The 15,921-nt window shown below is 39.9% G+C and overlaps 1 protein-coding gene across 1 annotated transcript in view; it reads right to left on the bottom strand.

Annotated features, from left to right (window-relative positions):
- Positions 1 to 9,920: 9,920 nt before the first annotated feature.
- Positions 9,921 to 15,921, bottom strand: part of TES (testin LIM domain protein) — a 28,503-nt gene continuing 22,502 nt past the window's right edge. The window contains exons 5-7 of the mRNA XM_063155307.1: positions 13,231 to 13,446; positions 12,551 to 12,709; positions 9,921 to 11,355 (exon numbers count right to left, since the gene is read on the bottom strand). Coding sequence (XP_063011377.1) covers positions 11,164 to 11,355; positions 12,551 to 12,709; positions 13,231 to 13,446 — 567 coding nt within the window. The 3' untranslated portion in view covers positions 9,921 to 11,163. The remainder of the gene's footprint in view (positions 11,356 to 12,550; positions 12,710 to 13,230; positions 13,447 to 15,921) is intronic.

Below are 15,921 nucleotides of genomic sequence, written 5' to 3'. Positions count from 1 at the left end.
ACTTAATTCCTTGTTTTGCTTTGCTTGTGTGCACGGCTTTTGCTTTCCCTACTAAACATCTCTATCTCAATTCAAGAATTTTCCAGCTTTTTTCCTTTTGATTTTAGCCCCAATCCTGGTGGTGGGGCAGTGAGTGACCAGCTGTGCAGGGCTTGGTTGTTGGCTGGAGTAAGAACACAGTGCCCCAAAAGAAAAGAGCCCCCCCAAAGCCTGAGACCTTCCCTCCTGTAGTCAGCATTGGTGATGCCACATCTTGAGGACAGTTCAGTTTTGGGGCCCTCACTTTAAAAAGGTCGTGGAGACACTGAATCCTGTCCAGTGAAGAGCAATAAGGTGAAAGTCTAGAAAACATGCTTTATGAGGAGTGGCTGAGGGAACTGGGTTTGTTTAGTCTTGAGGACACTCATCACTCCCCTCAGCTACCTGAAGGGAGGCTGTTGTGAGGTGGGGCTGGTCTCTTCTACTGTGCCTGCAGTGAGAGGAAATTGCCTTAAGCTGAGATGGGAGATTCAGATTAGATGCTAGAAAAAAAAAAATCACTGTTGGGGTGGTTGGATTAAGTTGCCCAGAGAGGTTCTTGACTAACCATACCTGGAGATGTTTAAGAGGCATCTGCATCTGGCATGGGTGATGTGGTTTAGTGGGTACAGTGGTAGTGCTGGGTGGATGGTTAGACTGGAAAATCTTTAAGATCTCTTCCAACTGTGATCATCCTATGATTGCCTCAGTCAGCTGGACTGGCTGCAGATTGGTATGAGCAGGCAGCTGGCCAGGTCTCACTTCTGTGCCTTCCCCCAGAGAGGTTTCCTGTAGGGGTCACTGTTAACAATAGAAGGGGCAAAGTCACTGGCCTGGGGTGAAAGGACCGTGCTCGACCAAAAAATAACACCTCCACATTTCTTGTCTGCTTTGTGAGCTGTGGGGAATCCTGTGAAAGTAATTTGCTGGATTGGATGACTGATGACTCAGTGTTGCCTCACTTGTGGATGTCAGCCCTATCGCTATGAATGGAAAGTGAAGGATATGGGGTAGCTGATGGGGCGGGACTCTGACATTCCTCGGAGGCTTCTAATTCCTGTCCTGTTACTGGAGTCCCTGGAGAACCCCTCCCAAAGAGCTCTGTCTTCCTATTACCTCTGCTAATGGGACTGAGACCTGTGTACCACCACGTATGAGGACTGCTGGCCCGCTCCTCCGAAATGGGAGCCTAAAATTCCACATCCTATTCCCTTTCCACAGACTTCTGTCAGCAGGGACCTGTTCTTATCAGTTTGAAAGATGGAACACTTGCTAATACAACCTTTTCCTGCACTAATGAGATCGCCCACCCATAGATGTTCTCTGAATGATTAGGAGTGCAGACTAGTGTAGTGCTGCTATAGCAAATAGCACTTCTAATCATGCAATCCTAATGAGACCATTTGGGATTATGTTGGATTAAAGGATATTGGGCTTTTAAAAACTTTTATTTGATTATTTTTGATTTTATTTCATTCTTTATTTAAATGTTGTCTTCTGGTAAGTAAATAAATAGCTGCAGCTAACTCAGGATACAAGTTCAATTGGCTGAACTGAGAACTAAAACTTACCTGCAGTAACAGCATCAGGGTATTTCTGAAATAAAAGATACCACACCTTGAGCCAAGATTCAGAGCAGGGGAGCTGAGTGGCAACATGCAACTAGAGCCTCAAGGCCTAGATGTAATAGCCAGATATTGTCAGCCAAGCAAATTTCCATATTGAGTTCTGTGAAACTTGAATGTTGACAACACAGTCACCTGGAGTAAACATTTACTACCTTTCATCTTCAAGTTATTTTAAAACTATTAATTGACTTCAGAAGGTTCCAGAAACATTGGTGCTGCCATTCTAATTAAAGAAAATTAAACCAGAGAACTAGAAAAGTTTTCCCTGTCTCTAAGTGATTAGCAGTGAGAAAAAGAAAACCCAGCCTCAAGATGATGTCTCAGGATTTCTGGTTTCCAGAACTAGTTTTTAGTAAAAAAAAAAATTCATCTCTTTCAAGCCACCCACAATACACTCAACACTGCACCTTTTCTTGCCAAGTAGAAAGAAATCCTCAGTTTGGGGTATCACATTTGGGTCAGGCTGGTGCAGCACAGCCCTCTCTGGAACAGCGTGTGCCTTCCAAGTCTGGTCTGACACACGTTGTACAACTGTGCCTGAAGGCAAGTGGCAGTGGTTTACATTAGGATCAGAACTGGGCTTGGGACAGTGAGTTCAGCAAGCATGAGAATAATGCTTCTTTCTTTAGCCATCTGCAGGCTCCACCCCGTTTCTCAAAATTGCTGAACTATTTACAAATGTTTAAGAGAATCTCTGGGTGATGTTTACACTGCCATGCCTTTCAGATGCAGGCGGAGCTATACAACCAAGGCCCAGCCCAAAGACAAGAGCTGGGCTGTATTATCATAATATGTACTGGTTCTACTCTCCACTACCATACAAGGCACTTCTGCATTCCTCTGGTAACCTTCCATTACCTCCTAAGTTTTCCAGATCACTGCCAGGTTTCTTAAACTTCATGGAATGATTACAGGCTTCCTAAATATAAAGCCCAGATTCTGTTTGGCAGTTTATATGAGAATTTCAAAATGAAAAGAAAAGGTATTTCAGAAAAGACTGTTAAGACCATTTATAGAACTGCACTGCAGTTATACAGTTTACAGATTCAATAAACTTTACTGGTTAGAGTGAACCAGGCCTCAAAATATCCCCGTGAAGTTGCTGTTACAGCCATCCCACATAGGATGGGAATTGAGGAGCAGAATGCCCAAGGAATTTAGACAATGTCTGTTGCATTCAGCCAGCGACTGGAATTAGATGTTGGATGTTTCTGCTTTGCAGTCATACTCTGCAGTCTGCTAAACTATGCTGATTCCTTGTGCTTTTAGAAAGAGGTAAGAGGATAAAAAGGATTCCAAGCAGTCTATATTGATACTTTCCATGCATTGCAGTTAAATTAGGATGGGCTAAGAACCTGTCTGTTTGCTGCAGCTAAGATATCTATAGAGGAATATTCAGTTTTAGAGATAATTTCCCTAACACATTAAAAAAACCTAACCAAAATAAAACAAAGACATGGAATAGATGCAAGTCCACAAAAGTGGCCTGAAAAGCTTCTGAATGCCTATCATATTGAGAGTTTTTGAAGCGAAAAAAGTGCATTGAATTCCTGGAATGAGAGAGATGCTGTTTGCATTCTGCCCACAATGTTCTGGCTCCCCATTCTGAAAGGTCATTAAAATGTTTTCTAAGAACTGATGAACTGTTTGCTGATTTTATTCTTACTGATTATTCTTGATTTGTCTCCTGAATACACCACCAAACTTAGTAATTAAAAATACCTCCCAGCTTGTTTCAGCTGGAACTTTAAGCTATGTTTTTGACTTTTTTTCCATATTTTCTTTGATGAATGTATCCAACTGAAAAAAGATAAGTCTCAGTAGCTTCCATTGAGTCAAATTTCTTCATGAAATAACTAAAAGGTGTCAGTACCTGAATCTTGCCTTTCAGAATGTGCCATTTTGGGTCCAGAATGTGAAATGCGGTAAAGGTTAGAGCCATAAGGTTGAACAGAGGGTCACCCCACCAAAACACACCCATAGGAAATGCTGCAAATGCTGAATGTGGGTTTTTCTGCCTGATCTGAAGCTTGCTAGTGTCAGCTAGAAATGGGTGCAGACCACACTGAAGTGTTGGTTAAGGTACTTTTGGAAAGACTCTCCGGACTGAGTCATGTGTGGATGTATTTGCCATGTAGGCGGTCTGTGTGTGAGACAGAGGAGCCTCTTCTCCTGCAACCTCAGCCAAACTTGGCAGGGGGATAGACATCTAATGTTAAGTTCCTAAAAGTTTCAAAAAACTTGCAAAACAAGTTTTGTCTGTTGATGCTGAACCTCTGCTGAGCCTCAGCCTCTTAATAGACAACATAAACTTCACATGGGCAAGATCTAATGAATTCCCAAATCATGGGAAATGCATTAGTCAGAGAATGTATTAAGCCACAGAAACCCTCAGAGTTCTTGCCTGTGTGGAGTCTCTGCTACACAGTAAATGAAGATGATGATAAAAGTCATAAATACATTTACAAGTATGGTTTCCCAATTAGATTCTTTGAAGTCTCTAAAGGAGAAGCTCTTGCTGCAAATTAATATAGTACAATTAGATTGTCAATCACAAAGCCTCTGGGAGCTAAGCAGCTTTGGTTCAGGTACTTGGAAATGCTTTGATTGTTGTAAGAAAGATGCTATGGAGCAATGATCTTAGCTGGAGGGAGAAATGGCAGCTGGTAGTTACCTTTTCAGGGATGTGTGACAGTGAAAACCAGAGCAGTCCAGGAGATAAATAGAACTAAATTACAATTGTCATTGGAATAAGCAGGTTGTGACTGTGACTTGGCTGGACAAGGCCCTCAGTAACAATGTGCCCACAAATTTTATCTGGCCTTCAGCAGAGGATTGAACTGGGTGACTCCTAGAGGTCTCTTCAGTTTAAATCTTTGTGTGATGTAATGAGCCCTCAAAAACTGATTCCACAGTTAAAAGATGGACACTTGATTTTGCTTTTATGTTGCTTAGCTGTTACCAGTGCTTTAATTCCTCTGAATGAGATGTGAAATTCCTCAGAACCAGATCTCCTTGCTAGGAAGAGTCATAAAGCTGACCTCAGGCAGCACACTGCAGCACACTGCAACAGACCATTAGCACACAAACCCACTGTTGCTTTACTGAAATGAGGCACACCTGTTAATCACCATACAGGTGTAAGACATAACTTTTTAGATGTAAATGTACAACATTACGAGCATGGATTACTGCTGAATCACACAATCACTGAATAGGTAAGACTGGAAAGGAGCACAGGGGTCATCTGGTCCAACTTGCCTTCTCAAGCAGGGTCATCCAGACCACATGGCACAGGATTGTGTTCAGGTAGTTCTTGAATATCTCCAGTGAGGCAGACTCTACAACCTCTCTGAGCAGACTGTTCCAGTGCAGTCACCTGCACCGTAAAGTCCTTTCTTATACACAGGTGAGTATGGGATGCAGCTCCTGAGCAGCAGTTTCTGCCTGTTGCTTTTTGTGCTCAGCACCACTGAGCAGAGCCTGGATCCCATGCCCTTGACACCCTCCCTTCAATACTGATAGACATTGATGATGTCCCCACTCAGCTGTCTCTTCTCAAGGCTGAAAAGGCCCAGCTCCCTCAGACTTTCATCATAAGAGATGCTTCAGCTCCTCAGTCAGTTTTGTTGTCCTCAGCTGAACCCACTCCAGAAGCTCCAGGTCTGTCTTGTACTGAGGAGACCAAAACTGGACACAGCACTCGAGATATGCCTCATTAGGGCTAAAGAACCACCTCTCCTCACCACCTGTCATCTTGAGATCCTCTTCTTCTTATCTCACAGCCTTGATTATTGCAGCCTGTTTCTTACCCTCATGGCCTGATTTCTACTCGTAGCAAATAAACAGCATCATCAATTTTCCTTTTCTAGAGCAATTGAACTTCAGCACTCCATGTTTCTTACCTTTTAATAGTAAGTCAAAACTATTTCACAGTGCTTCCATGATTCAGGATTATGCCCTGGCTTATTACATGTTTTCCCTCTGTTTTCCCACTCTGCTCATGTTAATTCTAAAATATGTTAATTCTAAAATATCTTCATTGAGCCTCTTTCTCCCATCCAAATTCCCGGTCATGCTGTTTTCCAGTTCTACACTGCCTTCTAGACTTATAGCCCTGTCCTCAGCTTACTCCTTAAAGCCCTCAGAGCATGTCCTTCAGTTCAAAACTGATTTTCCTGCTGTTTCCCAGAGCCCTGCCCTGCGGATGCCGCAGCCCGTGCGCTGAGCGCAGCACAGACGGCATCTGCTGGGGAACCGAGGAACATCAGGTGGCTGCTTCCAAGAGTTCACTTAGTGCCAGCAGAAAATCATGTCTTGACTCATGTAAACAACTCTGTCAGGGCAACCAATAAATAGTCTCGATGCTTTATTGTGACACCATTTTTTTTTTAACAAATGACAAATTAACAAATTTATGAAGCTTGACTAGTTTCTCATAAACTGGGTGCAAAAGTTTTCTGTGACAATGCTGGGCATGAATCCAAATCTGAACAATGCTGGGCTTAATTTGTAGCAGAAACATCCTTTTTTTTTTTTTTTTTCACTTGTTTTTAGTGGGGGAGGCAAAGGGGGAAACTGATCTGTAACACTTTGTCATGGTTGTTCGTAGCAGTCACATTGCAGCCCTGGTGATGGCACCCTGAAGCAGGTATTGTTGGTGCTTGCCAGAGGTAAAACCTATCTGGCTCAGTTTGTGTGAGTGAGGCAGTGAACACAGGGTGGCAGTCTATAGTCTGAGCCTAGTCCTGGCTCAGATGGTTTTGGACTTCAGGTCCCTTAAGCTCCTTTATCCACCATTTTATGTTAAGAAAGACATGGAAAGAATGAACTTGTTATTTTCAGTACTTGATGATAATTAGATAATATGTTTTCCATGTAGCACTTCTAGGGCCTCTTTGGCAGTACACTTAACTCTCCTAAGTATCATTTTTTGGCCTTATGCTTAATTAACAAACTCAATTTACTTTTTGGCTGAAGGATGGAGTAAAGGCAGAGGTAGAAGGCTCCAGCCCATAGACTTTTTCAGCCTCAGCACTTTAAGCAATAAGGTAGTAGATGCAATGAGTGCAGAGAGGCTCCAACTTTATACCATTAACAAGCAGCTCTTTGCGAGACAAAAATCACCAAATCTACTTGTGTGTGACCCTACTCACAGCTGAGTGCAAACAGCATAGCAATACAACTTGGTGTTTTCCAGTTAACATTAAAAATCATTAGCTTTTGTACTGTGTGTAGTACTAGCTGCATGGGTATCATATCATGGGTAGTTCAGGTTGAATATGGAATTCTTAATTGCTTTGGTCTACCTATAATGGATGATATGAAGGGTGCCTACTTGGAGCTGACACCACAGCTTGATGGCTGGGACATTGTCCCAGAAGGTGAGAGGGAGAATTTGGAGATAAAATGCATGAGGACAGTCTTGAATCAAGACTTCTCACTTCTGGAAACAAACACTTCACTCACTGAGAGACACAGAAAAAGGTGAACAAACCTTCCCTGTGTTTCACACTGAAAACAATAAGGAAAATAACATTTGCACTCAATGGAAACTGATGGATATGTGACAAGCAGTTGGAGTGTGCTCCTGTCAGTTCTAGGGCACTCCACAGTCCTGACACACGGAGAGGTGTCGAAGCCTAGCAAAAGATTTTCTACTGGCCTCTCCTATCCTTTTTCACTGCACAAAAACGTTCATATATATTGATGTCAACCAGACTGGAATCTTCTCTGACAGTGTTTAGCTTGGGCTGAGAAAGAAGTCCCTCTGCTTGGGATCCAGAGGACTGCTCTTGTGGAGGTGATTTTTAAGATGACTTTCCACTGAGATTCAACAAGGCATGGGACACTGCTGTGGTGGGAGAGCATGCCCAGGACCTGAGGACACTCTACCTGAATTTCTGCCCTTGAACTGTTACGCACACTAGCTCCCTCCATCCTGCTCTCAGTGCAGCCATTGTGTCCCTGGTCCCTTGGAGAGCTTGCTGCTGGGTGAATTGCTGCCCCTTTCATGGACTGCCAGCCTCCTTCCTGCCACCCATTCTTCGCTCTAGATCCCAAACCCATGCTAGATTTATCAGAGCTATTGAGCAAAGTGTTACCATGCTGCCACCCCCACCTCGCCAGTTCTGGAAACAGAGGGTCTGGAGTGTCCAAGTACTTCTAGTTCTGCAAGCAAACACTTCTGTGCTAGTGGTCATCACTACTACAAAGTCAGATAATTTTGCTTCACACCATTAACTATGTTCAGATTCAAAACCCATGATTCTGGAAGTAAATGGGAAGTTGCTGTGTAGATTGCTCTTTAGCATGTCTTTAAATACGTAAACTTGAGATTTCCAGAGGTAAAAATACATATAAGACCTGATAAAAAGATGTTTTTCTTTTGTTTCTAGCATATGTATAACCATACTAAATTGGAAATGTAATCCAAATCTCAGTAAAAGATTATTCCTACCATGTACAAATACATTCCTAATTTAAAGATGTGTTTCCTTAGCTTTGTACTTTCAAATTTTTGCAAAGCTTTTACCAGCCTCAATTTTACAGATGCACAGGATAGCTCTTCCTTAAAAAAAAAGATTTAGTTGTTAAAATGACTGCTTATAACTCTTTCTAACCAACAAAGATCTACTCTTCAGCAAAGAACTTCAACATTCAAGAGAGGTCAAAATTTCATCTGGAAAGTATATATTTTTATTACTGAAGTATGCAAAAGCTTCCAGCTTCTATTCTTAGCTTATTAAGATAAATAGGCCCAAAGGGACTTCTAATAAAATAGGCAAAAAATCCAAGAGAAAAAACCCCAACACTTTACGGCCAATATTTTTATTATGACAGTGACAGAATGAAATCTCTTTAAAGCTTGTTTTCAAGCTCCACTATGTTGATATATCTTTCAGCTAACACAAAAAAGCATTATCTGCAGGAACATAAATTCTTTCCTAGCTCATTACAAGAACAGCTCAGCACTCCTAATAATCTCTGACCTATTGTGAAGTAACAAGCAGTACCTTTGTGTACTCTCTGTACAACCTGTACGTTACACCTCATGTTCTCAAGACATGATCCCTTCCAACTACTGCATGAAGAGAAAATAAACTTGGGATGCCCCATAGGAGAAACACCTAGATGCATTAGGTTCCAGGGAGCACAGCCAGAGGGATCAAGCAAGCAAGGGAAGATACTCAAGAAAAGTGCCAGCTAAAGCCAGCAAGCCAACATGCTTCAGAAGAAGCCTGGAAAAACTTAGTCCTAGTTGATGGACTATTGAAATTGTTTGGTTTGACATAAATTTCCTTAGCAATTGTGTCTTGATGGAATAAGTAACTCCTGAGGTATCTCTAGCTCAGCTTTGTAAATGAAGGTTATACAATAATAAATTCTAATAAACAAAACTGTTCAAAACAAGATTTAAAGTGAAAAGTATGACTGCTATCAGTCCAAGTAATCACATTAATGAGAAAGCTGTTACACAGCATGGCAAAGGAAGGGCAACGAAAGGTGCAAAAGGTCTTTTCACAGTTCTTTATAGAAGTCAGCTGCATCTTTCAGAAGAGATGTTAGTGAGTGGGTGAGGACAGATGTACTCAAGACACATAAAACCCAGCCACTGTTAAGCTACCTTATGGATAATCATTAAATAAGACCTTATCCCTCCCCCAGACACAGCATTTCCTGTACAGGTTAAAGTACAAAACCTGGTGCAGGTTAAGTAGCACTTACATTGAAAAACTTTCTCTTACTGAGATATTCTGGTGTTCCTTGGTTTAAACCAGGAAATCTGGCAAGGATACAGGTTATTGGTAAGAGCTGAAATACATATATTTTTGTACTTCCTGAGGACCTCTGAGAAAAGCTGTACAGGCTTCAAGAACATGGATGTAAAGTTTATAACTTAAGATAACATATAAAAATCCCAGTGTATCTCAGTGAGTCTTATTTTCACAGGACTCAAAGGATTACAATGCACTTTATTTTCTCAACACATTACCTCACTTGTATGAATTCAAAACTTCCCATCCAATGTCTCAAAATAGTTTATATGAACAAAAAATAACACTAAGTTCTGAAGTTGTGCATTTGTTGGAACAAGATCCACTGTTTTGCACCTATAAGCACATGAACAATGTTACAGAGGACAGTAACCACTGCACAGTGATTGATAAAGGTGTTCAGTTTTTAGGAAATAATGTCCAAGGTAAGCAAGGGAACATTTCCTTTCCTCCTCACCTCCCCTGAAGAAGACTGAAGAACAGAATTAGTAGACAATTTAAAGTGAAAACCACTAGTTTTATTTATAGGTGTTACAATACAATCACCATAAAACTTACAGGAATCAAACATAAGAATTGCATAGACTTTTCTTTAGAAATTAATTATTTTATCATTTTTTTAGGCCAAAGATTCCCCATTTAGTGTTTGGCACAAAGATATCTCAGAAGCTTCACTGTAGGTCTATAATTATGAAATAAAAGAAAGGACCACACATTTGGTTTATCTAGTAAGCAAAGCTAATACACAGCTGTGAATTTTTTCATTCAGATACAGGAAGTTTTCTGGGAAAGACTTCTTCATGCTTTGGTTCAGAACTTGGAAATCAAAAGCAGGATCCATTTGCAGAAATACATTCTTGGAAATGCATACAGTACTATGTGCCACATCCCTCTTGATAGAAGGCACAACTTAGGAAAGGAACATTCATGATATAAAACAGAAGCCAATTCTGAAAGGCTTAAAGTGACACCCACTACTTCTGGCAATTTTTTTTTTTAATCTAAGCAAGACCTGCTCTTATTTTCTAACACCAACACCCCCCACCCCAATCTATAACATAACTTTAGTATTTGTAAAATTAAAGCTTTTCCAGGCATGAACATGAGCCAACATTTTTCTACTGGAGGAGTTACTTTCAATACTAGACATGAGAAGTCACTATTCTCCCAAGAACCCATGCATCAAACCCAAAGAAATTATTAAAGGCAAAATTTTTAAGTGTCATTTAGTCTGCATACTTGAAGTCAGAAAAACAAAGCTGTACATGGCAGTAAAACTGATCATTTTGTCTAAAGTGCTTGATGAAAGCAGATAAACTATAAAAATGATAAATTAGTGAAACCAAAGGTGGAAGAGTTACATTTATCGTACAAAACAAGACAAATTGGAGCATTTTCACATTTTCTTGTTCCATTAGACAAGATACAGCAGAAAGATTCTTCAGAGTGAAGAGCTCCCTTAGAATGTACAGAGTTTGTAACACATTTTTTTCTTACAGTTCTGTGATATGAAGCAATTTGAAGTGAGATTCAGAAACAGTATTCCAAAAGAGAAAATATTATTATAGCTAAGAAATGAGGATTACATAGGAAGCTTTAGACATTAAAAAAAAATCTTTGGGAAATGCTATTTAATACTTTCAATAATTTTAAATGCCCTGACACTATATATTTTACAGTAGAAATGCAAGAGCCTTTGGAACACAGCAATCCTTGATTAGTTCTGTGCATGTCTTCTTTCAGGACATCATCTTTTCCTTACATGCCACTGAGCAGAAAAGCATCCCCTCCATAGATATGAACTTCTGGCCAATGAGACACTTGCTGCAACAGGAGCACAGGAAGCATTCCCTCTTAGCATGCCAGTTGAAGTTGTTGTAGCTTACACGCTGAACCTCTGGATCTATGGCATTGTGACAGCCCTGGCAGATCTGGTGAGAAATAAAACAACACTGAAATGAAACACACACATGCTCTCTTCAAATGCAATAAAACCTGAAACTCTTAAATGTTTTTGGAGGAGAGAGACAAGTGTTAAAAGAAGCCTTTAAAAAAAAAGCCTCCAGCTTTTGATTTTTTTCTTTATTTTTGAAGTGTTTTGATTAGAATTCAGCTGAGGGCACAGAATAATAAAATGAACACACAAGTTGTTTGCTGCAGGGACCAAGCTTAGACAGTTATTATGGTTAGGACTTCCCAATACCCAAATCATCATAAAAACCTTTTATGTCAAACGGCACAGGTCTTCATATATTAACCTAAATATGTGAAGAGATTAGCTACAAATCTTCCTGTGCATTGACATCTCTTTGGTTATGCGAAATAATTAAGGGTTATTAGAAAGTCTTGAAGGCAATTTATCTTAAAATCTGGTTGTTCATAAATTATAATTTAGATTGAGAAAGTTAAAGAGGAAAAAAAAGCCTCTCCAAAAAAAAGAATTCCTCACCTCAACCTCAGAATATTATTAACTGCCATCTAGATGACCACTTTTTTCTCCACTCACTATATAAATCAGCTAGGTGCACATTAGACTGAGCCCCCAGCTAGTAGCTAGCTAAGTTATAGATATAAATGGACCATCATCTCAGATTAGTTGCCAGCATAACCACAAATCAAGAACTACCATTCTTTTCCAAACTTCTAGCTTTATCCTGTCAACCACTCTCCTTTTTAACATGTGTGGGTAGAAATGAATGAAACAAAAGTACCTAGATTGCAGTATTTAACTACAGGCCTTTAGCAGCAGCTGAAGTTGATTCCCAGCAGGCTCAATGAATTACAACTGATAAACATTTAGCAGTATTACTCATCTTCATCTACTTTACTCCTGTTACCAAACCCTGCTTCACCACTGGCTAAGTTCAAGGTGTTTTTCCAACAGGTTCCCCCCTCCACCCCAGCAGTGGTTTTTGTTCAAGTTTATGAAGTCACAAAACACATGTCTGCCTAAAGTTGTGGGTTTTGGTTTACTTTTTTCTGAGGGGAAGAAGATGATTGACTCAAGCCTAAATATTCAATTTATACTCTTCAGATACTCCCAGACTGAGAAAAAGTAAGAGTTTGAAACTCCACAGACTTACATTCCCTTCCTTCACAACACCAAGACATCTGTAAGGACCTTACCGCAGCGTGGTTCTTCATGTAGCAGGATTTGCAGACTGGCTTGTCATTCACTGTTATATAGGTTATCCCAGCCAGGACACAATCACAATCAAAACAGCAGAAGTGTTTCAGATGCCAGTTCTGCCCCTCTGCGAGAGTATATTCATTGCTGAATATTAGCTAGGAGGAAGACACGAACAAGGGTACAAGTGAACAAGCACATTCATTTGAACAGTGTACCTTTTAATAAACCTAGCCTCTGGATGTTTTGTGATTTGCAGGGAATTCCCAGTGGTTCCACCATTGTTTATTTCCCAAAAGCCTCCGTGCTGCTCCCAAGAGCTCAGAGATGCCAGATGCCCCAGGAGAGCTGTTCCCTGGCGCTGCCCAGGGTCAGTTTGGCCCCTGGTGTTCCTGATAAGGAAACAACTGCATAAGTGTGACTTGTTGGAGAATTTGCCCTTACATATCACATCCTATGTCCCCATAGATTATGCAGAATCACCACCAAATCCAAAGCAAACTATGGGTTTTCCTGAATGTGCAGCGTCCATACTGGTTTCAGTTCTTTGTAACTAAAATATCAACTATACTGGTGAAGGCATATCATCTTCCTGCACTGAAATGTTTTAGTAAACTCCTAAACACTCATCAGGAGAACGAACTTTTGAGCTAGAAGAAAGGACTAGGATATTTCCTACCTCATCACATCCAGCACAGCGGGGTCTTTCACTATCACAGTAATGTCTTCCACAATAGAGGTTACCATTCTTCCAGAAGTAGATCATGTCTACTAGCAGTTCACCACAGGTGCCACAGACAAAACAGCCTGGATGCCACAATTTGTCATATCCAGCACGTTCTGCATAGACAGCTGGGTCACCTTCCTTCATGCTTAGTTTGCAGTGATAGCAGGACTGGAAAGAGGTGATCACCAAGTTAATTAAGTCTTTGAGAGCTCTATTTATAAAAATTACATACTATGAATATATTTAATAAATTCCATCTTTCCAGACTGAAATTAAAGCATTAGTTTAATCCCATGAATAGACAGCAGTGGTTCAGGATATATCTGTACCATAGGTTAGGTTCAACTAAGTCATTCAGGATGATGCACATTCCACTGTCATAGCATTAGTGCTCCTTAAAGGGATTGTTGTACTTTGCTGTATTCACATTCTGCAATTGCAGTCCAGTGTTTAAAGAAAACAACATGCAATTAAAATTCATGTTATGCTCTGTAAACTTTACAGGCTTAGGAACAAGGACAGAATAATGATCCTTCATCCAAGCTAACCAGCTATGACAAGGGATATAGAATGCATGACAAAGGAATGGCTGTACTTATAGGTCATGAGAAGACCAAGCCATATCTGCATCACTGGTGGGGAAAATAAAAAAATAGTGAATATTTCAAACTGATTCTGTTTAAAGCCATGTTCTAGGGATGCTAGTCACTCCTGGCTGCTGTCCAACAGCCTGTGATTAATGACTTTAGGACAAGAGTGACTATGGATAAATTACAAAGCATACATATACAGCTACACTACAAATAGTTCCAGAGACTTCCCAATCTGCCCTATACCTGCCTACAGAGAGGGTTGTGCCATCAAGTAAAAACATCAGATGATTTATGTTACTGAAGCAAATTTTTTTTATCTACAGTTTAATCACCAGTTTGGCATTTCCTGCACTCCAGCTGGTCCGTGGACTGGGCTGAACATCCTGGGAAGGTTTTCCTCTATGACTCACATCAGCCACAAATGGCTTTGTGTGTGCATATAAAAATAAAATACATATAAAGTGCCTTGGCTACAAGGCATATTGATCAGATCCCAGATACCTGACAATTTCAAAAGATAGATAGAAAGCCACCAAAAGAAGAAAAACTTGGAACTGAAACAGAATGCAGAATGTAGGAAAATTAATGAAAGGGAAAGTTCAAATATACATGTATATAAAGGTTTCTGACCTTTTTACTTTAGACCTCATACTCCAAAAGAAGCCCACTGGAGGAAGGTTAAGTAGCTGCCTAGACCTAAGCTTAGGCAATGTGATTCACCTGCCTACCACTTAGAACATCTCCAGCTTTGGTGGTTAAAAGGTACAGAAAAATTTCCTTCCTTACAAGATGAAAATATGCTAAGTACATATTTTTCTTTAATTCAGCTTTCAGTCATGGTGAAAAAAAATTGTATTTGCAAACACAGAGACAATTACTATAGGTATATTTACATTAATAGTGGAGACCTGGTTGTTAGTGTTGTTTGTTTTACTTTTTTATTTTTTAATAGTTTCAAATAAGTGCAGTCTATTCCTATAATGTAAATTAATTTTCAAGAGATTCTTTTTACCACAGCTACAGGAGTACAGCTTTCAAACTTAGTCTGAAAAACAGTGTACAAGAAAATCTGATGAGGAAAAATGCAGAACCAATAAAAAAGTGTGGACATGGATGGCATTCTTCTGCTAAGTATTTAAGAGTTCTTCTGTATCAATTTATGCTGAACTGTTAAAAACCAGTTGAGATAATGCTAAATCATAAAGCTGAAAGAAAGTCTCATTGCAAAAGTAAGACACCCCCACCAAAATACTTAAAAATAACATATCTAAATCCTGGTTATTTAACCCAGTGTAAAGTCAGTACCTAACAACAGATAAGAAACTCAAATGTTCACTTATGCTATCAAGGACCTACAAGCCTCTTTCTAAATCACAGCCCACAGTGATAAGATATGCTTGGCTTGAACTGCAGGAAGAATGCTCAGGTACTGGAGTAAGAAAAGTCTGGAAGTGATAAACAGGTGTAATGTAAAAAACAAAGCACCTTCTGATACAACTACTCATGAGGACAGAGTGCCTCCTGCTATTGACTTATTATAGTCCAAGGCAGTTGGTCAGCAGGGTACAATGCAAGATGTGCATTTCTGTAGATCCTCCTTGAGGAGGTAAGTTAAGAATTGCTGCTGTGAAACTAAAGTAAACCAGCAGGAAAGGCTGATATAAGACAAAATGACAGTAACCTAATCAAGCCATGGTAAAATAACTTGCTTCTTAGATTCTCCATAACAAGACAGGTACCAAAAAAATAAAAAAGGCAAATAGCTACAGGTAAACAAATGGCTTGAAAATTTTTAGGGTAAGTGGCCACGTTCAAAGCTAAAACCTAAGTGCTGATTTTATATTTCACACCAGGAGTCATATATATGAAAATCATATATATATTTCTGTCAGTTCAGAGACAAACAACAAAAAACACATCACACACCCTAATAATACCAAAAGTCAAATTCTACAACCAATGTTAACCAAACCTTTTTCTCCATCTAGAACTTGTATATTAATTTTCTCTAAGCAACCTGCAGACAAATATTTTTAAGGATTCATACACA

Source organism: Melospiza melodia, chromosome 4, assembly GCF_035770615.1.
Source record: "Melospiza melodia melodia isolate bMelMel2 chromosome 4, bMelMel2.pri, whole genome shotgun sequence".
Classification (NCBI taxonomy): domain Eukaryota; kingdom Metazoa; phylum Chordata; class Aves; order Passeriformes; family Passerellidae; genus Melospiza; species Melospiza melodia.
Note: the sequence above shows the minus strand (reverse complement) of the source record. Positions and strands in the feature narration are given on the sequence as shown.